The sequence below is a fragment of the Neomonachus schauinslandi genome, chromosome 8 (genome assembly GCF_002201575.2).
Source record: "Neomonachus schauinslandi chromosome 8, ASM220157v2, whole genome shotgun sequence".
NCBI lineage: Eukaryota > Metazoa > Chordata > Mammalia > Carnivora > Phocidae > Neomonachus > Neomonachus schauinslandi.
The window spans coordinates 134,162,536-134,190,053 of record NC_058410.1 but is presented as its reverse complement, the minus strand read 5'-3'; the positions used below and the strand labels follow the sequence as shown (position 1 = coordinate 134,190,053).

Here is a 27,518-nt window from a genome sequence, read left to right as displayed (position 1 = left end):
GGGGGGGGGGGGGGGGGGGGGGGTTGACCAGAAAAGAGCGACCTCGTTTCATTCATTCATCTTCCACAAGACAGACAAATATCCAAAAAACTTTTATTATTAAACCTTGTAGTACAAACCTGAAAAGTAAACAAAAAACTGGCAACAACATGAAGTCCTCCCTCCCGCAGGAGGGGTGCAGAGCAGCGCTAATAAATTAATGTCAAACTGTAAGCCAGAGGCAGAGTTTACTGTCAAAAAGAGGGAAAGTACACAGCAAGGCCATAAAAACCGGACAACCACATTGGAAAACACTTGACTCTGTTTATGTAATTGTTAAATATTCCAAAAACAGTTCAGTCTTCTGCAACAACAACCAACAAAGTGTAGCACAGGACGCTCCTGACAGTCCCGCTGACAAGCTCAGTGCAACAGGGGCAGCTACGGGCTCGGTGGGTCCAATTACGAAACAAAGAACAGCTTGTGAAAACAGTTCCCTTTTTTATTCCACACATACTGTACACACAACCGGAGAAGGGCAACAGCTACTCCATTATTATTTTGTTGTTGTTGTTCAGTGATGTAAGCAGCACTTATAAATGTTACAAGAAAAACCCTGTAAGCATCCAATCCACCCGATGAAGAAACGGAAACGTAAGGCTTTTCTTCATCTTGTCTTCGCGCCCTCCCCACCCCCCCACCGAGAAAAAGGCTCAAGTATTTAAAACAATTTACAGGCGTATGTACAAAAGGGATGGGATTCTTTTTTTTTTTCTTCTTTCTTTTTGTTACAACATGAAGAGAAAAAATAGACAAGATGAGCGCAAATGCATTTTCACATTCAAACAGAACTGCAGACCTCCTAGTGGCTTTGAGTGTGACCGTCAACGAGACGAACTGAAGAGAGAGATTAATGCTGACGCGTGAAGGTGGGGAACAAGCAGTGAGATGGAGACGGAATGTTAGAAAGATTGCACATCTAGGACAAAGAAGCACTTACGGCTTCGATCACTTTTTTTTTTCCTTTTTTTGTTTTTCTTAAGGATGCTATTGAAGGGTTTTTGATAAAAGTAGCCAACAGCACCAAAAAATAACAGAATGGATTTCCTAATGAAATCAGGCACAGGTGTCCCTCACGTGACCCCCTCCAAGGCAGGCAGTCGTCTTCTCTCGCTCTCCTCTTTCCCAAAAACAGATGCATAGTGATGTGCTGGTAAAGAGAACCTCGGCGCTCCTCTTCGTGTTTTGCCTCGGGTTAGGAAACTACGTCCGCCTTCAGCTGCCATGACCTCCCCAAGACACAACATGGGGGTTCTCCGGTTTTAAAAACTACAAACTCATTTTGCACATGACAGAAGAAAAGACAGCCAGAGTAAAGCCATTTCTTTTCAAGTTTTGTGTGTGTGTGTGTCTCCTATCCCTTTTCCTCTCTAGAAAAATCTGCTCACATGACTGATGGTTTTAAAATTTGTTCTCCAAACTTCACCCTCTTCAAAAATGGGTTAAAAAGCCTTTTTTCCCCCAAGTTACCAAAGAAAACAAAACAAAACAAAAAAAACAAAACAAAAAACCGAAAAGGCGTTTTTCAGCCACAGGGGCAATACAAATTAATACAGCCCCTCAAGGGTTTTTAAAACAGTGAATATACGGCAGTTTCAAAAATCTGACTGCAGTATCTAGGTATTCTAAGTACAAAAAAAAGTTCAACAGTTTAATGCTAAAACAAAATTAGTTCTCTAAAACCAGAAGAAAATCTTCTTTAGAGCTAGTGCAAAGACAGCTTGAATCCTACAGCAAGTACTCCAAACTAGAATATAATAATTACAAAAAAATATATATCAGTCGACACGGGTGTTGGCATCTTCACGACGAGCTCGAAGCACTTTTGGATGAACTGGAGGATGAAAGCCGGGATGGCGGCACGTCCACGGTCGCTCTCTTGCGGGGCCCTCTTTTTGGTGTAGGTTTACTGAGACAGTTCTCAATGCTGCCGTTCTTACCAGATACTTTGCCACAGATCTGATTGACCAGACTGATGATCTGTTCCTGTTCCGGGTCGAAAGGGAGAGAGAATTAAGAAACCAGAAGACCACCGTCCCAGAACCGCCCAGGGGACGCTTGGCACCGACTCCCCATCGCACAGCGAGCCTGGGACAGCCGAGGGGCCCCTCCAAGCGTGCTTCCTGGAAGCTGGGCGAGGCCCCAGACGGCTCCCTGGGCCCTTCTGAGCGGCAGCGCGAGAACCAGTGAGAACATCGCTCAGGGACAGTGAGGCCCCCTCCCTGGCAGCTTAACATCCATGAAGTCCCGTGACTACAGGCAGCAGGGAGGACGGCGGCCCCCTCGCCGCCGAGCCACAGCCGCCCACACAAGCGTGGACAACAGCGGGCGCTGTGGGCCCTGTGAGCCCGGCTCAGCCTGCATCGGGCGTTGGGGGGGGGGGGGGGGGCGGCGGCCCTCCAGCCTGATACTCTAGCCTCCCTTCAGCGGGTCTGCTCATCGATATGCTGGTACTCCCACCCCGGTGAGGGCAGCCTGTCCACCCAGGCGCTGGCCTCGAGAATGTGAACTCCCAAACCATCCAGTTTTACAAGAAACCATGCGCCAAATTATCAAAATGGCAGATGGCCTAGCCTGCATGTCATGAGCACCTGCCCTGGACCAGGGATGGAGGAAACCATGTGGACATGGGGGCGGCAGAGGCCTTTCCTTTACTCAAAGGCGTCCCAGGCTGGCCCTCCAGCACCAGGAGGCTCTCATCACAGGGGTGGAAGGTCTCAAAGGGGAAGTGAAAACCATCTGGAAAGAAGGTGAAAAGCACCCTGGAAGGAGCAGGGCCGCCCGTGTATGAAAGCGCCGTCTCTGGCCGTTTTTAAAAGCACTTTATGGCAAACCTAATCGAGGGTAAATAGAGGAGCTTCTTTAAAACCTGGTTCCAAGTGGCCGAAGCCTCCTGGCAGCACGGGGCCAGGCAGCGCCCTCCCTGCGTCCCACCTGCGTCCCACCAGACGGCTGCCAGGAAGGCCCGGCGGCTCCCTGGGCGGCTCCCTCAGGCAGCCCAGGAGGCCTGACCAGCCTTGCGGGACCTGCAGGGTCCTCACAAGCCATTTCTAATACCCAACCCAGAGTGAGTAGTTCCTCAGGGAACAACGTGCGTGCACACGCACACACACACACACCAGGGAACGAATGAACACACACACACACATACCACACACACCAACCCGAGAAGGAACGGATTCAGATTTACCAAGATGAGGCCGCTGGCAAAGGAGGCGGCTTCGAATGCCCTTCTTACTCATCAAAACCATTAAGCTTCAAGAAGGACCCGACAGATGTGATTCTCTGTCCAGTGTTCTGGTCCCACACAACACCTGGCTACCCAAGACGGGCAGAGATGGGAGAACCCACGTTCTGCAGAGCCTCACGGCCGGGTGGCGGCGCCCCGTGAGCTCACCGGCCCGGGCTCGGCATCTGCTGCCGACACGAAGCATCAGGGAGGCCAGAGCGCCTGCTGCCTTCAAGCTCCCACTTTAAAAACGAGACCCTGTCTATTTTCAGCTTTTCCATCCCATTAACCGAAGGCTTCCCCCCCCCAGGGCCCACAGCCTGAGCCCCGTGGATGCACCATCCCCCCCCCCCGCCCAGTCCCGCCTGGGGCTCCGCCGTGTGGGATGTGAGGACAGTCACCTCCCACAGAAGCAGCCGCAGGGCACAGGACAGAGGCTCCGCGGGGAGGGGGTCTGTGGGAGGGAGACACCCCCCCCAAGACACAACGCGAGGTCCTGGCGGACGGGCGTGTGCTGCCCAGGACAGGTGATAGAGCACCACTGCTGTTGGAAAGGGGGGCCCCCAGGAAGGGCTCTGGGGCCGTCACAAGGTGAGCGGTGCGTCTGAGGGGCAGGGCCGTGCACCCCGGGAGGCTGCGGGGTGAGGCGCAGAGGCGCGGGCCTGCTGCCTGTGTGGGGATGGCCCCGGGCCGGGGGCACCCGCTCCCATCTCTGCCCGCACTGCCGTCTGCGGCCACAACCGAGCCACAGAGCCGGGGCTGTGGATGGTGTCCGCCCCTGAGGACGACGGGCAGCTCTCACAGGGCCAGGGCAAGGGACGGAGGAAAGGACCACAGGGAACACGAAAGCACGGCCCCTCGAACAAGGACGGAGGCACAGAAGCGACGGGAACCGACCAGGCCCGGGATGCATCTGGAAGGTGGACGGGACTTGTGGAGTTGGATGCCAAAAGAAAAAGGCCCCGAGTGTCCACTGAGGCCCCTGAAGAGGACAAAACCGGCTCCCAGCTTCCAGAGCTGGCCCTTGGCCTCGTGCCCTGCTGGGGGCGCACCCCGGTTCTCAACTGGAGACGGGACGGAAGAGGCCAGCGCAGTCTGCAGCCCACACAAGGCAGGCGGCCCCGCAAAGCACTCCCACCGCCTCCCGACCTGGCACATGCTCATTCCCGGGACACGGGCACGGACGGACGCAGGGGAGTCTCCCGCACGCGGGCCCTGCCAGACCCCTGCAGACCGCCCACTGGGGGGAAGGGACACGGAGCCGGCGGAAGGACAGGGCTAATTCCCTTGTGTCTCAGGAGCTCCGCGGGGCGCAGCGAGGGAAGGCGGCCCTGTCCCCAGAGCCCCAGAATCAGGCTTCTCTTACAAAACCGAGACCAGAGACTTGGCTCTGAGGCCCCCCATGCACCACAACCAGGCCCCCGGGTTTCGTCTGTCCTGGGATGAACGTGCACAGGTGGCCCGCGCCCCCCGCCGACCCCTCAGATCTGCACCCCAGCCCCTGCCGTGGGGGACGGCACTGTCCCTCGTTTCCTTAGCCCAGCCCACCGGGGTGAGCGGAGGCCCCGGCGGCCGCCACTGCCGAGATGCTGTACGGGGCTGGGCCAGGCCCCCACGCAGGGCAGATGGGCAGCGGGCTCGCGGCTACAGAGCTACCGTTACCAGGACGAAGAAACCCGGAATGAATGGGAGTTCGTAAAAGTAAAGGCATTTCTGAGCTTAGTCCCTGGGATCCTCCAGGTCAGGTCGGACACAAGCTGGACCTACGCTACTCTCCATCCCCAAGTCGGGCCGTGCGGCGAGTGCGTCGCAGCCCAGGAGAGCAGGGGACAGTCGCCGTGCCCCGCAGGCCCCGCTCCGAAGGCGTGCCCGCAGCGCACACTGACCTCATCGTAGCGGTACATCAGCTTCAGCCCTCGACAGGACTTCTGCTTCTCCACGTGGCGCAGCGCGCACTCCAGGCAGAACACCACGTTCTCGTTCTCCTGCACGACCTGCGGGAAGAGCGCCAGGCCTGAGGGGCGGGGCGTCGGAGCTCTGCTGCGGCCTGTCCCCGCGCTGTCGCCCAGGCCGACGGGGTGCCCGGGACGTGCAACTGCCGGGCAACGATGAAAAGCCGGAAGCAGGCGCCTGGAGCAGCACTTCCAACTAGGAAGTGAATAAATGCCCATCTCTGAGGTGCACTGACGGGCGCGGGGGCCTCCCGTCCGCCGGGTTTCTGCCACCCACAGGCCGGAGAGGACCCAAGAAGAACGCGACGCCTGTGAGTGCTCGGCTTCTGGGGCTTCCGAGACGGCGACTACACGAACCAGGGCGGGACGCGACGTGGCAGCGTGGGTCTGGAGTGCTGTGCAGGGACGCCCCCGGACGTTGTCCCCCTGCGGCTCCGTGCCCCATCAGCTCCGCTGGTTACCCAGCTCCCCGACACTCCAACCACGCGTTCCGCACCATCTGCAGCCCCGACGTGCGCGGCGTGGACGCGCGTGCCCAAGGCACACAGGAGCCCGGACGGCCAGCAGGGTGGTGTGGGGGTCCTCGCCCCTCGCCCTGGCCCCTAGTCCTGCTCTCCCGAGCAGAGAAAGGGAATATGCTGCCTTAACACAGGACATGCAAGAGGCTGACAAGCCTTTTCATAAAGATGCAGGGGAAGCAGCTGTACGACGAGCTGCAGGAGGGAGGCACTAACACAGGAAGAAAGCCCTCACCTTTTAAAGACACTCAGGCCAAGCACAGAAATAGACAAAAAGAGGAAACCGTAAACAAAAACACAAAACTTCTGACTAATCCAAGCAATGAAAATTGTAAAATAAAACCTGTTTTTACATACAAATTCAGGTGGATCTATGCTTTCTGGAAACAACACTGGGGCTGCTAGGAAATGCCTGGCAACATCTCTCAGGGCCCGCCCGTCCGCACAACAGCCTGAGCACAAACCCACAGGAACCAGCGGGCCCCACATGGAGGTCGTGACTGCGCCACTGGGGCTCGTGGGAAATAACGGGGCTGTCCCCCACGGGAGCGGCTCCGGCCGACACAACAGGATGCGCTCGGGGCCCGCAGCTTTCCCAAGTGCCGCTCACCCAATGGTTTTAAGACTTGGGGAAATGCTTAGCACTTTCTCTGAGAGAGCATGACCCTAGATTTTATCTTTCTAGAAGAACCTTGGAAAAGACGGACCAGACAGAAGAAAATACAGATGTTTCTTGACTTAGGAGAGGATCACGTCCTGATAAACCCACCGAGTTCAAAATATCCTCAAGCGGAAAATGCACGGAATGCTGCGGCCCCCGGACGCCGCCGCCCGGCCTACCCCGCTCGCGCAGGGCCCGGCGTGTCGCAGTCCCCCGAATGCTGCACTGAACCCGAGGGCAGAGTGGTGGTCGGAGCGGGCGCCGCGGCCACGGCCGCACGGCTGGGGCGGGGGGGGGGGGAAGCGGCCTCAAAACTAAAACCTGGAGTCCAGTTTCTAGTGCGTGCGTACCACTTTGGGGCTGTCGTAGGGCAGAAAAATCGGAGGAGCAGCCCCCTTAAGTCCGGAGCGCCCGGAGGTAAAACGGGCGGTGTGGTTGCTGTGGACGCGGCCGGCCCGGCCCCGCCCGGCCCGCTAGTCCTAAGCTTGCGGACGCCGGGCCTTTCGGGAGGCACCTGAGGTCCCAGGGCGGGGGCAGAGGAGCCCCAAGGGCCTGCGGTCGTCGGCCCAGAAGCGGCTCCCGCCAGAGACCAGGAGCTGCGCTGCTGCTCAGAAACCTGTCTTCCCCAGACACGTTTCTGAGTCGTTAGACTGGAACCTGACAGGAGCCGAGGCTGCGAACGCGCCCCACGACCCCTCCCCTGAGCAGCAGCTGGGGCCGGCCGGGCAGGGCGGGGACCGAGCCCCTGGCCGCGGCCACAGCAGACCCCTGCAGGCCCGAGGCCAGGCCTCCCCCGGGCTCACCATGGACAGGTAGCACAGGTGCTGGCAGACCTGACACCTCCTCTCCGACGTCTCCAACTGCAGCCACTTTCGAGGCTTTTTCTTGCCATCCGCCATGGCGCCGTTGCCGTCGTGGCTGCCGTAGCGCGCGGACGAGTGGAGGCCGGCCTCGAACAGCTGCCGCCGCTGCCGCAGCTCCGTATCCCTGCGCGCACAGAGGGGCGGGCCGTCAGGGCGCCGCGGCGCAAACCCGCGGGCTAGCGGGCGCACGGGAGGGCACGGGGCTCTGGAAGCCCCGGGGGGAGGCCAAGAAGGAGCTTCCGGAGGAGGCAGAGCCCTGGCGCCGTGTCTACCGCAGGGGCTCCGGAGACCGGCGCCAGGTCGCCAGCAGGGGCGCGGGGACAGCGAGTGGGGGGCACCCGACGTGGCGGCATCTCGAGGCCCCGGGTCGCATCTCTCCACGGCCGCACACTGCTGGGATCCGGGCAGTCCGCCCAGGGCCCGCCTCCACCCCTTTCCCCAGCGGACTAAGCTCCCCTAGCTGCCGACCCCAAACATCAAGCCTCAGGCCGGAGAGGACAGAGGAAAGAGAACCCACCACGCTCCCAAAGCCTCCCCCGCCGGCCGGGGATCCCCGCGCGGGACCTGCCTCCGTCTGCAGCCCTCGGGCGCACCGCCACCGCCCCCCCGCATCAGGGGCTCCCGGGAGCCAGACCCAAGTTACCTGAGCTCATCCAGAAGGGCGGAGATGGTACTGAGAGTGGGGCCGTTTTCCTTTTTCGCTTCCGCTTGTGCAATCTGGTAGAGTAACTTCTCCATGGAGAATGGCTTAGCTATATGGCGACGCTTCATTTCCTGCAAGAGGCGACACAGCCCCTCAGGGGACGCGCGGGCTATCTGAATTCCCGAACTGTGAATTCCAGGTGGATTCAAAGCAACTGAAAGTCCTGCCACAATCCTGTCCATCCGCCCGCCCCGGGGAACGGCAGCAGAGAGCGGAAAAAGTCCTCGGTCGGGGCGGCCGCCGCAAGGTGCGTGCCACCACTTTAAAATGGGTGCAGATTTTCTACCCATTTTAAGTTTGACCTTAAACTTCTTTTGTACCGTCTTCCCGATACCGTGTGTGGGTCAATAACAACTGAAAATCGTTCACGATACTCACTCCCCTCTCCTACAGGAACCCTCCCCTCCCCAGCTGCCAGTTAAAGGTCTCAAAGGGATCCTCTGCAGCTCCCCCTTCCCTGGCCGGTGTGCACTCCCACACGGTCCACGCGCAGCGACGCAGCGGGGTGCGCAGGGGGTTCGGCCAGCCTCACCTTGGCCGTCTCGAAGCCCATACTCGTCCACTGGGTGGTGGCAAAGTGCACGGTCTCCGAGACGCTGTAGCCGCAGCAGACTTTGGACACAAAGGAGCCCGGGAAGCAGACGACGAACTGGCCACTCTGCTGCACGGTCCTGTGCACCTTGATCCCCTCTTTACACAGCACCTCCGGGGAGATCTAGGGGGACAGGCTGGGCTGGGGCGCACTCCCTGCAGCTGCCCCCAACCATGACCTGCTGCTCACGGCGCCCCCGCCCTGGGACACGGCCTCAACCCAGCAGGTGTGTTAACACGCACACCTGTGTGTGTGGGGCGGGGGGGGGGGGGGAGATCAGGGCTTCAAAGGGGCCTGCGTGCCAGGAAATAGATTGTTTTGTATTAAGGGTTTGCTTCTCCTTTAGGGAACACACATAATTCCTCAAAGAAGAACAAAGTTCTAAATGGGTACTGGCTGGCGAGTGACACCACGTTCACACAGGGGTGCGGCCACTGGGAGTACACAGCCCTGTCCCGTGGCGGTGTCCCCAAACGGGATACATATACACCGCCGGGGGCTACCCACGTGGCCTCTGGAACCAGGTGGGCGCAGCAGTGCGGGCTGGGGGGCTTGGGCCCAGCACCCCCAGAGGGGCTGATGCTCCCCTTCTCTGCGCCGCACCCAGAGTGAGGTGGGCCCAGCAGCGACAGCAGACGGAGGCAGAGGTCAGCAGAGGCCAGAGAACACAGCTCAAGGCTGAAGTTAGATTCCCAGGAACTCAAAAGGCCCAAGACCTTCCTGAAAACGGGGTCAAAAGCCTCACGACCAGCAGCCCAGTCACCTAGGTGGCCCGCAGGGGGGCCCGATGCGAGCCCGAGACCCTGCCCCCCAGAACACCCCGTTCTGCACTTACAACACAAGCAGGCCCTGAACCAGAGTCCAAGGGCCCGTGGACGTCTGGCCCGGAGTTCTGTGCAATCTGAGGAAAACACTTCCCTAGTTTGGTTTTCATAAAAGAGGACATTTAGGCTGGGGCAGATCCCTGGAGGGTTGACTTTTCAATGTCGTCTTTGCCTCTGAGGGGCAGGTCAGCAAAGAAAGTGACTTTATCCAACTACCCCGAATCCCCGCTGCGCCCAAACGTCCGCGGCCCGGGTCTGCAGGCCCAGGCGGAGGGGCCTACCATGACGTTGCTTTCCAGCATCTGCAGCCCGGGGGTACCGTTGGCCTGCAAAAGGGTGTGGACCACGTCCTCGAGCTTGTTCTCCTCCTCAGCAGGAATGCAATACCTGGGGTGTTTGGAAACACGGGCAGAGCAGAGCCTTGACAAGGACCCTCCGCCTGGGGAGCACAGCGGGCCCCACCCCACACCCTCCCTCGGGGAACGGAGCGAACACAGGCCTGCAGAGCGACCTCGGAGTACAGGAGGAGGGACGCGCTCCGGGGACCAGGGACTGGCGCCCCACTTCCCAGGGCCACACAGCAGCCGCGGTGGGCGAACACGCTCCTCTTACGCAGAGCTGACCTATGGGTGAGCCAAAAACCCTTCAAACCCAAACCGGACGTTTAAAGCCCCCTATAAATCAGATCCAGACACACGTGCAGAGCCCACCGGCCTCTGGTGCGTGCCCTACGCCTGCAGAAGGCGCCGCGGGACAAGGGCGCCAGTCCCCCAGGCAGGGGAGGGCTGCGGCAGCCGAACTCCGCCGTCCTCCAAACACAGGAAAGGAGTCGAGCCTGTCCGTGCGCAGCCTCACGGCCCACGCTACAAGGACACCTCAGCGGTGTGAAGTTCTGAAATGGGGGAGCAGGCCCGGCCCCACCGAGGGCGCCGTGTGCCAGAACCCAGCAAGCCCGGGGCCTGGCCCAGCTGGCTTGGCGCCCAGGAGAGCAGCGCCAGAGGGCCGCATCGGGCAAGCCTCGCAGGCAGGTGGGGGGCCTGGCCAAGGGCAGGGGACAGCGCGGACCCTTCTGGCTGCAGCTGAGGAGCTGACCGGGATGGCGAGGGGGAGAGAAGGCTGGAGACGTAGGCAGAACTGAACCGACAGGAGACTCCAGACCCTCACTGCGTCATGGGGGAGCAGGGCATGGGTCACCAGTATCCGAGGAGGGCCCACCAGGAACACACTCCCGGAATGGTCCGACCAGGCCACGGGCCAACGAAAACCTCCAGTAAAAATCAAAGCAGGGTGACAGTCGGGAGGCTCACATCAGCAGTCCCTGCCCCCGGCACAACCAGCTCCAAACTTGCAGCATCCCCCAGGGCCCCGGCCGGCCCTCAGCACTGGTGTCTGTGGGGAAATCCTGCACTCAGAGGCTAGATCCTGGTTCAGAACGGGGGTGCCATCCCCACATTCACATTTTCTACAAATGCTTAGGTTGTTTCAATGTCAACATACCCTGTTCCTGATTTGTGCCTTAATTCCGGGGTTTCCAACCTAAATCACATGCTTTCGAAAAAGTGCACACCATCAAGTTCTCTGATCCTATCCCGGCCTCCTCTTTACTCCCCAGCAGTGGGGTTTCCAGGAATTGGTCTTCCGAAGGCCCACAGAGTCTGACGCTTGCCCACCTCTCACTCATGGTCGGGCCGTGAGGACGGATGCCCGAACACACCCATCTCACCCCCCACCCTGTGGGGCGAGGCAGGTCAGGTTGCAGGCCTGCGTGGAGCCCCGTGCACCCCAGCCCTGGGGCAGCCACAAGCTCGTCCGTGGGCAACAGCAGGCCCGACGCGGCCGGCACGCACTCTGTCCTGGGCCTCCAGCCCACTCGGCCTCCCCGGCCCAGCAGCCCCTCACTAGCTCCCCACAGGACACTGAGGACCCCCTTCCTGGGGAGGCAGGCCCCACAGGGGTCCCTCCCTCCCAGCCGGCCCCAACACGAAGCACGCTTGTGGGCACATGGCCCGAGAGCAGGGAAGCCATCATGACGAGGCTGCTGCACTCACGGGCTCCTCGGGGGGAGGACGTTAGTTGTAAGACTTTATTTTAGTAAAGAATGCCTAATCACCCCATTAGGACAATAAAAGCAGTTAGTGGGGGACGGATGTGCTGTTGCTGGCCTGTCAGACAAGACAGCTGATTATGTGCCGTCACCTACCATCTGGCTCCGTGAGGCAAGGGCCCGGAGAGCCAGCCGCGGACCAGGCCAGGAGGGCTGACCGGCGAGGGTCATGGGTGGGCACCCGGGCCTCTCCCACAGCAGGGACCCCTCCTCTCTGTAGCATGCTGGATCAGAGACACAGGCAGTGGGGACGCTGAAAATGGCCTCACACGAGGCTCGAGAGGGACAGGTTCACACGGGGGGGGGGGGGGCGGCCTGGGGACACAGCCAGCAAGACTGGTCCCCTTTCTGGGACTCCCCTCACAGTTCTCACCCCTAACATGACACCATGTCCTAAAAACCACCACCAACAAATACCGTCCTCAAAGAAACAGAAGGAACAGAAACGGTCGATAAGCACAAGAGATGCTCAACCCGGCTCACGATCCAAACCCTTCAAACCTCCTAAGCCTTGCCACCTCGAGCGCTTCCGACGGGGGTAAGAAATGCCATGCCTGACTGGGAGCAGCGGACCAACCGACACACAGGCAAGCTCCCCAGGGCTGTCGACTGCCTGGGGAGAGGTGGCATCAGAACGTTCCGGAATCGTGGTTCCCCGTCCCACCCAAGTGCCCCAGTGGCAGACGTACTCACCAAATGCAGTCAGCACCAGTGTGTAAGTAGTCAATATAGGGAAGGTGGTTTTGGTCTCGAGACCAGCATGAGGTAGAAAAGACCATGCCAATGTTTAGCCAGGGAATTGTCACTCCTGCAGAGGAAGAAAAAGGTGTTACAGAGGACCGCGCCGGGGTCTCTGAGTCAGGGCAATGCGAAATCCCGGTCTTCTTCCCAAATGGGGAGGAAAAAAAGAAAAAGGATTCAAAATCCGACACCACCAGTGAGAACAAGGTACCTGTGCTCCTTGCTACACAGAGAAGCCAAGAAGGTAGACGCGGTTACAAAACAGTATTAAAAAACATCTTAGGGGGCGCCTGGGTGGCTCGGTCGTTAAGCGTCTGCCTTCGGCTCAGGTCATGATCCCAGGGTCCTGGGATCGAGCCCCGCATTGGGCTCCCTGCTCAGCGGGGAGCCTGCTTCTCCCTCTCCCACTCCCCCAGCTCGGGCTCTCTCTGTCTTCTCTCTCTCAAATAAATAAATAAAATCTAAAAAAAAAAAAACAAAACAAAACACCACACATCTGAATCTGGGAGTCAAGTCGGGAAGCAAGATGCCCCAAGGAGCAGGACCACGATGAATGTTGTCCGTTAACCACCTGCCACGTGCCAGGGCCCGCTGAACCTCAGGACAGAGAATGGACAGCAGAGGTGCCAAGCCAAACCGCTTGCAGAGGCCCTGAGGACCCACCCGCCCCCACCAGTGTGTGGAGGGCCCCGGGGCCGCCTTTTCCAGGGGGCCCAGCCCTCAGTGACCACAACCCCCAGGGACACCTGCTGTCCCTACTATCCACAACCAATCACTTAGGAGCCTGGACGAGCCCTATGCAGTCAGGAAATTAGCTTTGAAAATACCAATTTCGAGATGAAAAGCTGGCCACTATGTGTCTGCCCAGCTTCTAGATTCTATCATTTGGTTCGCCTTCCCACCTTTTGATGGACTTCAACGGTCCTTTTCCTCTCTTTTTCTAAAGACCAAAGTTTCTACTCTGCATGGTAACTTGTCCCATCTGGTCATGTGGGGTGAAGCCCGCTCTGCAAGATCCCGTAGGCAGAGGCCTCAGGACCCTAGAGACAGCGATCACTTCGGGGCGCCTGCGGGGGTGGGGCACAATCTCAGGGTGGGTGGGTGGTGGTGGGATCGAGCTCCAGGTCGGGCTCTCCCTCTGCCCGCCACCCCACTCTCTCTCAAAAACAACAACAAGGACAGCGGCCACGTCAGGCTTACCAGGCACAGCACCGAGGTGACGCAGGATGGACCCTGTGTTATTGGGGAGGACGGTGAGGTTCCATCCATGCCTGCAGAGGAAAAGCAGAGCGGCATCACAGACTGGCGGGGAAGAACACCATCTGGTCCCCAAAACACAAATGAGCGTGCCCCCCATTACCTTGAGAACGGTTCTGACTTCCCCACTGGGAACCCGCTGCCGTGGGTGTTGGTGTCCACCTTGCCGCAGTGGACGGCCACGTGGCAGTCCTTCTCTTCCACTAGCCTCCAGTACTCTTGCTGCGGGGAGAGGAGAGGCCCGGTGAGCGGGCCCGCTGTGCACACGCCACGGGGATGTCCACGGGCCACGGAGGGCCCAGCCGCGCGACCGCCGCCAAGAGCCCCCGGCAGAGCTCAGAGAAGGACAGCGAGGGTCGGGTCCCCAGAACCGAGGAGGGGCTCGAGCAGACCTGTACCCCGTGTTCACAGCAGCTAAGTGGGAGCAGCCAGGGTGCACAGGCGCACAAAATCCGTACTACAGAGGACTCGGCCTTCAAGGTGAAGGTCATTCTCACACAGGCTACGACCGTGAACTTGAAGGCATCACACCGAGTGAAATGAACCAATCGCAAAAGGACAAGCGCCATAGGATTCCATGTGCGTGGAGGCACTCAGCATCGTCAGGGTCAGAGGGAAAAAATGCTGGCGTCCGGGAACCGGGGCCGGGCTGTTAGTGTTCAATGGGGAAGGAGATTCAGTGTGGGAAGATGAAAACTTCTGGAGACGGATGGTGGCGATGCTTAAGTAACAACGTGAAGGCACTTAACGTGACTCAGCCATACGCTCAGAAATGGCGACGGTGGAAGTCATTTGTGGGGGGGGGGGGGGCAGCGGCAGGAGGGAAGCGAAGACGTCCCCCCATCCTCAGACTGATGAACACGGCCTCACCCCCCCACCACCAGGGATCCTGACCTCTCTGCGGGGCCGTGGGCCGCGGCCGCAGGCTAGAATCACCAACAGTGAGGACGACATCCAGCCGGGCCGCGGACCAGGCCAACCAGATCAGACAGGGTGTTGGGGATGTCACACCGTCAGCTTTAAATGCCTATCAGGTGACAGTAGCGAGTCCTACCCACACTGCAGGGGCGCAGGGCTCAGGAACGAGTTTTGCTAACAGGTCAAGTTGCCTGAACGAGTTGCTCGGGCAACTCCCCCAACTCAGAAGCACTATTGTCATTAAATTTTCATTCCGGGAGCAGAGCCTCACCTTCCCTGATCTGGGCACAGCCCGAGTAGCTGGAACCACACTTAGAGGAGGACACCGAGCCAACAAGCACCAGCTGTCACGACGTACGGTTTGGCTCAAAGAGGTGCTCCTGGCTTTTCAAAGGGGGGGCCGGCCTGGAGAGGTCGAAGGCCCCAAGAATAAATCCCACCCCGTTAAGTGTCTGGGCTCCTTAAGCACGTCTCCCTGAAGGAGACTCTGGAGTCGCAGCCTGTGTGAGGGGACGCACCCTGCCTCCAGGCGCACAGACCGACGGCAACACCCCGCAGACGGGGACCCACCGCCGAGCTGATGACCACCAGCCGAGAGGAAGACCCGGCCCTCTTCGCAGGATCCAGAAGCCACACAGACTCAGGCAGGAGGTCTGGATCTGAGCAGACCTTCCCCTCGCGTTCAGATACCACACACGTGCTGAACACCGAAGACAAAGCGGGACGTTCCGAGAGAAGGAATATTCCTGAGCAGGCGACTAGAACAAGCTGGGTGTCCTTTGTGCCACACGCAGTGGCAAACCCTGTACTCTCGGAGGCTCCCACGGGGACCTGTGCTGGACAGCTGGGGCCTCCCTCTGCAGCTCAGCTGTTCACCCCAAAGGGTCCCACCCCTTTCTTCGGACATCTCTCCCACAGATGCCACGAGCCCTCTGGAAGCAACGGTGACAGCCACACGTGTCCCAGAATCAGGGCCCGTCATGGCTGACGGGACTTGGCTTCGGTGGGGCCAAAGCTGGGGGGTGGGCCGGGGGTCCAGCCATGGTGAGGTGTTCAAAGGCGGCACCCAGGGTACAGAGCTGGGGCGGCCCGTGGCGACCGGCGGAGACCTAAGGCTTGAGGGAAAGAACACTCGGGGCCAAACCGGGACACAGAGTTCCCCTAACTGGGAAGCCAAGCAGCAGGGCGGCTTCCAACGGGTGCTGTCCGAGGGGTGGCTCCACACGGCCGCAGTGTGGGGACCAGGCGTCCTGCTCTGACCTGGCCTGTCCGGCGACTTTCCTCAAGTCCCCGCCCAGAAAGCGGGGCCCCTCGCGGCCAGCACGGGCGTATCCAGGGAGGTGACACACCCTGTGCTGGACGACAGAAAGACGCAGTCTGCACCCCGTCCACTCGCGGCGGCCCCGGACCAGCCACAGAAGCCCGGCGACCTGCCCCCAACAGGCCCGAGCGCTGGGCAGGGCCCGGCTCCAGCAGCAAGACCCTGGCCGGGGGAGGTGAACAAACAGATCGGGTCCCTGTCCTGCCGCAGCGGCTCACCCAGAAACTCCCCCTAATTGGTCTGGGCACAGAAGTGCTCCCTGTCTTTCCAACCTCACACGAACCCAAAGAACAGAGTTGGCAGAAGCACAAAAACGGCAATCTGCCAATCCCATTAAACAAAAAACAGAGGAGAAAACGCACAACTGTGGTTTCCAGGGATTCCAAACATTCTCTTGCATAACAGACACACAGAAGACGGGGTGAGGAGCGGCCACCGGGCAGGGGACGCGCCTGGAGCTCACCCCCGACTCGGCGTCTCATGGACCCCGCCGAGTCCAGGAGAAGCGGGGGAGGCACGCCCCCTTCCGTACACATCCTCTGCGTCTGAACGAGGGCAGACTCAGAGGCGGCTGGCCTGCCCCCGGCAGCAGACCCCCCCGACGACGGCCCAGTGGTCCATCAGGCAGCGGGAGGCCTGGGGCCCGGCCCGGCGCCCTCCCCGCCACGTCCAAGACCCCCCTACTCACCTCGATTTCAGCTGGTGCGGGCTCCTTGCTGAAGCACATGTTCATGATATTTCTTGCTGTTCGATAAAAAGTCGTTAAAGAAACAGACCTTCCCTGAAAACAAACAGAGTAAAGCGTAAGAAACTTAGCGGAGCCCCCACCCCAAATGAGGCCGCACTGCGTCCCAGCGCCTCTCCATGACCACAGGCCGCTTTGCGACCTGAGCTGACGTGAGCAGAGAAGGCAGAAAAACCTGTGCCAACCGAAGGGGACGGAGGACCCGCCTCCCTCACCGTGCCAGCAGCAGACGGACCTCTGAGTCGGCAGAAATGGGGGCTGCACACCAGGCAGCCTCAGACAGGCGCCCCCGTGATGCGTGGGAGCACCCTTTGTTTTATGGGGAGGCAGGCAGAACTCCTCGGTTTACCCCACGAAAAGGGGCTGGGGGCAGGGGAGAGACTGACGGCATCCAGATGAGCTGGACCAGGGATGGGGGAGGGCCTAGAAGAAACGGGGGGTGCCCTCCACACCCCGAGGGTCCCCCTCCTGAAAGCCAGCCAGGTGAGCAGCCTCCCCTCACGGAGGCGAGACGGCAGAAACACTCTGGCGGTTCTCTGCCACGGAGACCACGCTGCCCCCCGCACACCGCACGGGAAAAGCACCCAGTGCCCCTGCCCAGGAACATGCACAAGGATGTGCTCGCCGCCGTCTCGGTCAGCGAATCCCACCTTCGATTCCGTGCTCCCCGACCGGAGGGGAGGCATCATTTTACAGAGGCTTCGTGAGAGCTGTGCTTTTCTTGTCCCTCGACTGCAGAGGTGCTCTCAGAGCACCTACTGTCTACCAGGCGGCGTTCTAGGGGCCGGAAATGGAGCAGTGCTCAAGTGGACAAGGTCTCTGGCCTGTGGGACACAGCACTTGGCAAGGTGGTGAGGGCCGCTGAGGGGGCAGGGAGTGACCGCAGTGGCAGGAGAAGGTGGCTGCTACCTGAGGTGCTCAGGGAAGGTTCCCCTCACGAGGGGACACTGGGGCACCGCCATGGAAAGTAACAGGTTTAGAATGGGAAGCAGATTCTCTTGCCTTTGGAAGGACGATCAACACCATCAGCACACGAGTCCTGGCAGCTACAGGGACTGCGTGGGGTTCTACCTACACAAAGTACTTCCCTCCGACCCCAAACTCCTCCAGATATGCTGTTCCTGACAAGGTAAGAACCCAACTACCAGGAGGGGCGGGATACTGCATCAACTAAAAAGCACAGTGCCTGTAACTCGAGAAGGGGACAGCTGCACGCAAGGGTCAACACCCACCCGGCGGATGGGCCCGCAGAACCAGGAGCTCCCCGCCAAGCTGGTGCGGGCTGCCGACATCACCGCGGCCACCTCACCCACTGCCAGATGGTGATGAACTCTACAATGGTCGGTGACAGGGCCCGATTCCAGAAAAACCCTACTGAGATTCGCCTCGTTCTCACTGAGCTGTCCTTAAGTAACGGAAGTAAAAAACATGTCATTTCCCGAGTTGGCGATTCAGTCACCGGACTTAACGAGTGGCTTCAACTGAGAAGAGCTTCTCCTGCACACATCCAGGAAACACCCAAAAAGTGCTCCGGGATTTATTCCACGCACCGCACCTCTATTTCTCTTATCATGCAATATTTAGGTATAAAAGAGGCTCCTGCCCACCCCCAGCGCCCCTGAGGGGGACCAGGGTGAAGGAGACGGGAGTCCCGCTCGGGCTAGGAGGACAAAGAGTCGGTGGAGGCAAGCCCGGTCTGCCTTCCAGAGAGGAGCAGAGAACGGAAGCCGAGGGCAAAGAGAAGCGTGGCCGAAGGCAGCCAGAGTGGCGACTTCCCGAGCGCTCCGAACCCACAGCCAGCTGGCCTTCCCAGGCTTCCGCGCGGGAACGCGGCATCGGAAGCCCACGGCCTCGCCACCGGGCAGGGACAGAGCTGGCCGCCACCGCCACATGCCCCGGGCCCGCGTCCTGCCCCCCCCCCCCCCCAGCCCTGCCCGGGGCCCACCTTGTATATGCACTTGTGGAAGTCACTGAGGACACCTTTGTCCTCCTCCTCCTCTCGCGCCACTTCCTTTTCCTGAGCAAAGAGTCGCCGCCGGCCCGTCTTGAGCTGGGCCTGGCCCACCTCTTTGAGCTTGCTGCGGAAGCCGTTCCTGTGGGCCATGCCGTTGATGAGCCCGTTCTTGGGCTCGAAGCGGGGCAGGGGATGGAACTTGTTGTAGTCGTGCTCCGTGTGGCCCTCGAGGGGCCCCTTCCGCTTCTCCAGGATCTCCTTCTCCATCAGCACCTCCTTCTCCAGCCGCCGGTGCTCCTCGGGGGACAGGGAGTCATAGGACAGCAGGTACTGGCAGTAGGCTTCCTGGAGCTTGGCCAGCCGGTCCTGGGCAGTTTTGGGGATGCGCAGCATGTCTGCTAGTTTGTTCCATTTTTTGAGGTCAGTCACTTGCTGCATGCCGCCCATCTCGTTAATCAGCCGGAAAAAGCAGGCCAGGTCGAGCTCACAGCCTCCTGGGACGGTGAGGGGACAAAGCACAGGGCAGTCAGTGAAAAGGACCGTGCACGAGACCTTCTTCATCTACCGGTAAGCCCGGGGACGCCCACTTATGTGCCACAGACGCCGCTAGACTCCGGGGTCAGAGCGGCGAACGGAATCCCCCCTGGCCCTCGGGGAGCTCAGTCTGCAGAGACGGACGAGGATAGTCTGGGGCACCGCGGGGGTAACGACAGTCGGCAGAGGGGCTGGGGAGCTGCGGGGTCTGCCGGCTCAGGTGCGACGCTCGGACGAGGTGTCCCCAGGGAGTTGGGTGTAAGCAGAGGCCTGAATGGAAGGAGGGCAGGCCCCCCCTCCCCAGCAGGGGCAGCTCATACGTTGCACCCCCCTCTCGCACCCCAGGAGGCGGGTGCAACCAGATCAGAAGCGGCGCTCATCCCCTGAGATGGAGGCAGGGCCTGGGTTGTGCCACCCTGAGGCACCTGTGTCCCAACGTCACCCACAACAGCAGTGAGGTCACAAAGCGGACATGTGCGGCACGTGCCGTCTGTCCCCAGGCCCTCCGAGCGCACGCGTGCACGCGCACACACACACACACACACACACGCTAACTGGTTTTCAATCCCAGTGGATCTCCAGGGCCAGGGGCAGAATCTGAGAGGGCAGAGAGCACTCCGGTCTGTCCCTCCGCTCTCGTGGTCCATGCGCACCAAGACACTGCTTACCTTGGAAGCTGGTGTTCACCACACCCCTTGACCAAATCACAGACCTGTACACATGCATGTCCAAACCAAATATGCCTGAAGGCTCACAGAGGGGCTGTCTACGCGGGGCCTGGAAGGCAACCTCCCTCTAGACAATCAAGAAGGACAAAATCTTCCAGAATAACCATCCACTGACTTGGGAGGTAAATACCTAACAAAATGCTAGGTGAGAAAAGTAAAAATTAAGTTGTAGGTCATCGGAGGGTGGGGACTGATTTCTATCCGAAGTAAAAGAAGCCAAACTCTCGTGGTGTCTGAGGGCCGCCTGAGAACAGCATCCCAGTGCAGGGCAGGCTGGGCATTGCGTGACCGCCGGGGGGGAGGGGGGGACAGGCGGGGATGCATGGGGGAACAGGTCCCCCAGCCCCTCTGTGACAGGAGTGCGGGGACAGGGGACAGGAGTGCGGCAGCCTGCACGTCAAGGAGCTCTGCCTGGTGACAGGCTGGACACTGAGAGGAAGCTCGCCCTGCCCTTGGCCAGGAGAGGCCAAAGGCCGAGCGCCCCTCCCTCACTCCAGGTCTGCAGCTCAGACCTGGGAGGGCAGAGGCTGGTGGCACGCTGTGGACTAGCAGAGGTGGACAGGGACGTGAGCCACCCCAGCCGCTCTCGGCACAGACGGATTAGAAAAGCAATCCATAACTTTCGTATTTTTCTCTTCGTAGATCGTTAGAATCCAAGAGCACCTGAAAATGCACACACTGCTTGGAAATGCATCATTTCGTGGACCCCTCACCCGCTCCCATCGGCCCATTTGCAGGGCTGCTGGGCTGCCAAGTGGCAAAGCGCCTCCCGCACCCCTGCTCCCCAAGGGGCTGACGCAGGAGGAGCAGATTCTGCGAGGTGGCCACAAAACCGTGTAGTCCCTTGCTCAGTGCGGAGGCCAAGCTCAGACGAGGGCCCGAGGCCTCTACAGTAACAGGCTGGCCCAGCACCCCTTTCACAGATGGTGACAGACCAAGGGCTACACCTGCATGCATCAGCAAACCATGCACACACACACAACGGGGACACGTCCACCTGGCCTTGGGGGGCACGGGAAGGGCTCGAGGTTAAGAAAACCTACTCTGGGGGCACCTGGGTGGCTCAGTCGTTAAGCGTCTGCCTTCAGCTCAGGTCACGATCCCAGGGTCCTGGGATTGAGCCCCTCATTGGGCTCCCTGCTCCGCGGGAAGCCTGCTTCTCCCTCTCCCAGTCCCCCTGCTTGTGTTCCCTCTCTCCCTGTGTCTCTCTCTGTCAAATAAAATCTTTCAGGGGCGCCTGGGTGGCTCAGTTGGTTAAGCGACTGCCTTCGGCTCAGGTCATGATCCTGGAGTCCCGGGATTGAGTCCCGCATCCGGCTCCCTGCTCAGCAGGGGGTCTGCTTCTCCCTCTGACCCTCTTCCCTCTCGTGCTCTCTCTCTCATGCTCTCTCTCTCAAATAAATAAATAAAATCTAAAAAAAAAAAAACTTTCAAAAAAAAAAAAAAGAAAAGAAAACCTACTCTGAACGAACGGTTACCGGCTGCCATTATGACATCACCCGGTTGCCTCACCTGTCCCCAGAAGGCCCACGGTCCCCCAGCATGGTGGGGGGAGGGGGCCCTCAGACCTCTCACCACGACCGGGAGGGCCTGGGGCTGCTCTGAGGACACCCAGGGCACAGCCCGCACGGACTGCTCACACCTGCTCAGCCCGTTCCCACAGCCCCATGCCGTCAGCTGACACCGTGCCATCCTGGAGCGCGGACCCCAAAACCAAGGACTTTTTCAAATTAAGTGATTCCCACTCAGGCATTAGCCGTGGCAGGCACCTGCTGACAGAATAATGAGACCTCCATCTTGCAGGGAGCCTGAGCTTCCTGCCAACTCCTGACCCTTGGGTGGCTAAAATGGCTCTTTTCCTCCCCGCTTCTGCACACTAGGGACCTCGGAAATGAGGCAGCAACAAGCCCCACTTCACAGGTCTGGAGCTGAACCAGGGAGGCCGTGCGCGACCTCCCTTAACCTGGCTGTCCCCAAAGGAAGCCCCCACTCTGCAGACCCAGCTCATCCCACCAGACAGACGAGGGATGCTCGAGGAGCAAGCAGCAGCACCGAGGAGGACGACGGACATGTGGGCTCTGCCTGTGGCCGGGGCCCCCACATCTGCCGGGATGCTCACTCACACAGGGGGCCCCCCAGATGAGCTCTGGAGTGGTCCCAGCTCTTGAGAGAAACTTAAACCCGTCCCCTGATCTGGGGTCTCTCAAAGGGCCCCACTGATCACTAGAAAAAGTGATGGGCAAGGAAAAGCGAGGAGGACACAGAGAGAAGTGGGCTGGCCGGTGTCACCCACGTATTCAAGTATTCAAGGCCTATCTCCCAGTGCCTCAGGAGTGACTGGACTGGGAAACGGTCTTTATAAAGAGATGATGAAGGTAAAGCGAGTATCTTAGACACTCCCCCCACTCCCTCACCACAAGGATAGCACCTACCCCACTGTGACTTCATGAAGTCCTTAAGACACGAGAAAGTGATGCCAAAAATAAGCTTAGGACGGAGGCCCACGTGAGGACACAGGGCAGAGACAAGCATCTACAGGCCTCCAGAGAAACAACCCCGCCCAGAGCGGGGCTCCCAGGCTCCAGGCTGGAAGCCACCAACTAACTTCCCGTGTGGAGGGGGAGGCCCTGGCCTGCGGCACTGGGGGGCCCGGGGCGAGCTCCTCCCCGTCTCAGCCTGGGGGGCCGGGGGGGCGCTCACCTATGAGCGGGAGCTCGTCCATGGTGATGCCCTGAGATCTGAGGTGCTTCTTGATGCAGGCCAGCCGCTGCACGTTGGGGCCCCAGCGCCGGCCCAGCTTGTGGATGTGCTGAATCTGCGTCACGAACCGCATCTCGTCGTTGAGCTTGCACTCGGGCCGCCAGTCCGGAGGGGGGATCACCCTGCACATGCCGTACTTCTCCACCTGAGCGCGGACCGACTCGATGTAGACGAGCGGGTCGTGGAACTCCTTGGCGGACGGCCTGAGCACAGGGATCTCGTCCATGGCCGCCCAGCCGGCCCGGCCGCCCCCCTTGTCGGGCTTGGCCGCCGCCTCGTGCGGCTTGTGCAAGGGCTCCGTTTGCGAGGTAGAACGATTTTCACAGGAGGCGCCGTCCGTCTTGCCGTGTGCTTGTCTGCCCGGTGCGCTCTTGCCGGCCGTGGCCCGCTTCGGCCGGTTCCTTTCCAGGCTCCGCTCGGGCACTTCCTTCTTCACGGGCCCATGCAGCAGAGTCTTCTCCGCGGGGGCGAGCGCCGTGGGGGCCACCGCTGCCGCCTTCCTGCCGGGGGCTTCGGCAGAGCCGGCCGGCCCTTTCATCTTCTTGGGCGGGGACTGCGGCTTCTCAGCCTGCTGTGCCTCTTCCAGTCTCCTCTTGGAGTTCCGCAGCCCCTCCCTCAGCTGCCGCCCCCCCACCTCCTTAGTGCATGACTTTGGGTTCAACCTGCCACTGACCTTGAGGCCATTGACGGCATGCCCGGTGGACCTGGACGCCCCCCCGAGGGATAGCACCTGTTTGCGGGTTTTTGCATTGCTACTTTCAGTTTTCCCTGAGATTGTGTGGTTGACAGCGGAACTGGGCTTGTGGTGATTGGGTTTGGTTTCCTTGACCAGTTCTCTCTTGGCTTTGGTGTATGTGACAGTCCCCTTCGTCACCGTTGCAGTGTACTTCACAGTTTTGGACGGTGAAGGTCTGACTTCGCGCATCTTTTTGGCACTGGTTGCACTTGTACCCAGAGATGACATTCGAGTGACTCCATTTACCTTCGAAACCTGGGAGGGACAACAGAAGCAGAATTAGTACCTTCCAAGAGGGCGACCTCTCCCCGCGGGGGGCCCAGCAGAGCCGGCCGCAGCGGCCACACGGGCTTCCCGACAAGGGCGCACCGTGAACTCAAGTCTCAGACACTCGCTTTCGGGATCTTCGGACAAACACATGCCTATCCTGCCGCACAAAAACATGGCGCCTGCCCGCGTGCCCGCAGCATGGTTTCCTGGGTGGCTTTCACGTTCCTGCTAAGGGCGCTTCCAGGAAATCAATGTTTCACGATGACGACCTGTGCACTCACCTGCCATCACCTGTCACAGGTTAAGGACATTTACAGCGGCAAGCCCCTGCGTCCATTTAGGGATGGACGGACACACACACACACACACCCTGTTCCAAGAAAAGACGAGTCTACCGTTCTGCGTGCTCCACAGAGCAGCAGGCTCTGCCCACAGAATTTTTAAATCTAGGTGCTAAAAAGGGAAGGAAACGAAAATACCACAGAGAGAAAAGAGCAAGCGCAATCATGTGGCCCGGCTCCCATGCAGGTCACAGGGCAGGCCTGGGCACGTGGCTGCCAGTGGCTGGCCTCGGACTGCCCCGTGGTCGTGCAGACGGGGCCCCGGGGAACAGGGATGTGCCTCATCTCTCGGCCAAGCAGAGGGTGCCCACCCGCCCGCCCTCTAGGGCACGGACAGCTCCTTTGTTCCCACCCTGACAAACTCCACGTTCGGTTCTATGGGAACCGGGTGAGCCAAGCAGCCCCTCCGCATGGCTTGGACGCGGCGGTAATTCTGGGACACACAGAAGTCACCCTTGTTTATAAAGCGAAACCGGAGAGTGAAGGGAGGACACCGGAAACGCGTCACTTCCAAAGGATGAGGAAGGGCCCAGCCCAGAGCTGCTCTGGGGGACGCGGCTTTGGGGTGGACGTCCTGTCCCAGCTCTACCTTGGTGGCCTCTGACAGGTCGTTTGCATCCTGGGCTTCAATCTGTCATCTACAACATGAATTCCGAACACGGACTCCAAGGTTCCATGAGCACCACCACCTCCAAAAGAGGCCAACTAAAAATTACACAATCCCCGGGAAGAGAACCATGGGCATCTCCTCTCACCAATCAGTAACCCCCGTGAGGAGGTGACTGGGTCGAAGGAGCCTGTGCTCCCAAGTCAGGGAAGCTGACCAACCAGCTGCAGTCACACACAAGCACCCTGTCCTGCCAGGCGGAGACATGCGGCTCCCATGGGCCCCGAAGCTGCCTCGCCAGAGTCAGGTTCCCCAGGACACGGCCTAAGTCCAAGTGACCTCTGCCCGAGGCCTGGGCCCAGCCCAGGAAAATGCACTTCGCCCACATGGGGAAAAACAAAAACAAAACCAGAACTTTCCCATCAGTATCCAAACCAGGGCTGTCAGAATCCACTGGAGGGCCTGTCCCCAAAACAGATCACTGGGCCCCACACCCGAGCTTTCTCAGCCACTAGGTCTGGGATGGGGCCCGAGAACCCGAATTTCTAATGAGGTCCCGGGCAATGCCGGGGCCGATTCAGAACATACTCTGAGAACCACAGAGGCAAACTATCAGTAGGCAATTCTGGAAATGGAGCAAGAAGCATATTTCTTCATATGTCACTGACTCTACACAGTCCAATGAAAGCCCTAACTTCCTGGGATGAGGCTGTGTTCCGTAAGCCAACCCCAGGGCGTCTACAGAGTCAGGTTTCTGGGGAGCCAGTGTGGACTCAGTGAGGGGCCGGGCAACCCTGGGGAGACCACAGGGCAGGCCCAGGGGGTACACTGCTCATCGCCCCTACAGAGAAGCAGGACTGACCACATCAGCTGGGGGGCAGAGGGATCTGGAATAACGAACGGTAAATTAAAACAAAACAACTAGCAGCCCAGCAACAGTAGGTGAAAAATACATTCATACAACCTGCGGGTGGGGCAGACAAACTTCCCGTGGTGAGTACCACTGATCTGAGTACCACTGATCGGGAAGAGGAGGTAAAGCGGGGAATACAAAGATCTCTCTCTTTTTTTAAATGCTTCCATTAACTAAACACAAAACAAACCATGTAGAAAAACAAAAACAGTGAAATCCGGCTGTGGCTCAGAGAGATTTTTTTCCATCATCAAGAGACAGAGAGGCCTCAGGGATCCAGGATCCTCGAAGCGGAAAACACGCCCTTTAGGCCTTCGGTCTTTGCTTAACCATAGAGAGGACAGCCTATTGCAAGTCTTCGCCCAGCCCCAACAGTGTGGATTCCACAGCCTAACCCCCCACCGCGGATGCTGACCTGGTCCTCGAGGGTGGGAGCCCACGCCCCGCCTCCCAGAGCACCCGCGGGAGATTGGACAGCCAGAGGGGGAGCTCTCAGACCCCACCTCAAAGAAGAGCGCAGAGGCCTTCAGTCCATCCATCTGCCATCTTGGGGGCACCTGATGACCTCTCCCGGCGTGCTAGGGGCAGGTCAATCCCCTGCATGGCAGAATTCTAGAGAAGGATTCTGCCACCTTCGACGGCAAAAAGAACCCCCCTCTTCTTTACCTAGTTCTGTCACCTTGAATACCAGTGGTTACTGCCAAGATGTGCAGCCAAATGCCCAGCTCTACCAGAAAGAGTTCCTCCAGTCCTTTCCTTCCTCGCCGTCCTTACAAAGCCCTCTTCAAGAGCACCTAGCTACCCAAATTCTATACCGCATGTCCACATCACAAGCTCAGAGTCTAAAGCCATCTCCCTCGGGACTCATCAGAACAAGGACCTCGATTTCAAAAAGTAAGTTATGGAGCCTGGAAAGGGCATATTTCATGGATCGTATTCCTTCTTCCCGCACCCCACGGCCCACCCAGCAGAGGCTGGATGCAGCTGACAAGCTGGCCCAACCCGGACACCCATCTGTCCATTCCATCCACAGTGCCGTGTGTCCTTAGGTAGGGACCGAACAGGACCAGCAACCTCAGACTCCCCTGTCTGCATGCAGCCTTGCCTACTCCTTGGCCTGTGCTTGTCTTCAGGGGTCCGATGCTCAACTGGAACTGCGGACAGCACCGTGTCACCTGGCCACTGAGGGCCTCACCCCCACCCACTGCCTTATCAAGCAGCAGCAAACCCTGAGCTTCAGCTTAACAAAACGCCCGGGCCAGCCAGCCAGCGCGCGAAGCAGCGGGTCTGATTCACTGGCGCGGGCCCTGGGGAAGTCCTTGCCCAGCCTTGCCCGGGGCACGTGAGAGGTCACTTAATTCACTGAGGACTAACGCGAAGGTAGTGTGTGTCGCAGAACCTCTGCTGTGCAATCACACACTGGAGCTGAGAAACTCCCGCTCTCCAAGCTGCTCCTTCTCTTGGCTCTGGCAGGGGTTTGGGCCTTTGCCTCCCACGCCCCCACAACTGCCTAGCTCCGCAGGAGGTGGGGCGTCTGCAGCTTCTTCTTCGCCCACCACCACCCACCCATCACCTGTAGCCCCGTTCCCCCAGACACGCGGCCACGAGGCGGTTCGAGGCGGAGAAGCCGTCCTCCCTTCACAACCGGAAATCCATCGTCAGCTCTGGTCTCCCACCAGAGGGAGCTGCTGAGTCGGGAGCCCCGGCCCATCCTTTCAGACCCCAGAAGAGCTGGGGAGGGGCTCAGGGGTGCTCAGGATAAACATGTGCTGGTTGGGCAGAGCCCGCTTGAACTTTAAAACTTGGACTGAAAACCAAAGAGCCTGAGATGAACAACTGCACGAGAAGGGCAGTGAGTTCCGGGGGCGAAGGCCTGCTGGGATGGCAGGCTCCCGCATTATTAGAGAAAGGGTGAGACCCAAATTCATGAGCGCAGGGTTCAGGTGGGAGTCCCTAAACCTTTGAAAGCACCTGCTCCCACTACAGGCAACTGAGTCACAAATAACACGCCACCAACACGTACAATTCCACCTACAAGCGTGACCTGATGAGCACAGTTAAAACCCTGAACATTCTTAACAGCGGAGATGATTTTCTGACCTTTTTTTTTTCTCTCTGGATGTTCCTATTTCATTTTCCACAACTTTAAAACAAAACTACTCCCAATTCTTTGATCAGTTTAAACCTCCTCTTTGAATCCTTGAGGCC

General features: G+C 59.4%; 1 protein-coding gene across 4 annotated transcripts in view; it reads right to left on the bottom strand.

Moving 5' to 3' along the window:
• Positions 1-1,015: 1,015 nt before the first annotated feature.
• The window catches only part of JARID2 (jumonji and AT-rich interaction domain containing 2), a 253,505-nt gene continuing 227,002 nt past the window's right edge, over positions 1,016-27,518 (bottom strand). For all 4 annotated transcript variants that reach the window (XM_021697158.2, XM_021697161.2, XM_021697162.2 and 1 more), the window contains 12 exons: positions 22,384-23,434; positions 18,413-18,915; positions 16,411-16,503; positions 13,587-13,705; positions 13,427-13,497; positions 12,179-12,293; positions 9,663-9,768; positions 8,498-8,680; positions 7,906-8,036; positions 7,203-7,386; positions 5,155-5,262; positions 1,016-2,025 (listed from right to left, as the gene is read on the bottom strand). In XM_021697158.2, coding sequence (XP_021552833.1) covers positions 1,843-2,025; positions 5,155-5,262; positions 7,203-7,386; positions 7,906-8,036; positions 8,498-8,680; positions 9,663-9,768; positions 12,179-12,293; positions 13,427-13,497; positions 13,587-13,705; positions 16,411-16,503; positions 18,413-18,915; positions 22,384-23,434 — 2,847 coding nt within the window. In that variant the 3' untranslated portion in view covers positions 1,016-1,842. The remainder of the gene's footprint in view (positions 2,026-5,154; positions 5,263-7,202; positions 7,387-7,905; positions 8,037-8,497; positions 8,681-9,662; positions 9,769-12,178; positions 12,294-13,426; positions 13,498-13,586; positions 13,706-16,410; positions 16,504-18,412; positions 18,916-22,383; positions 23,435-27,518) is intronic.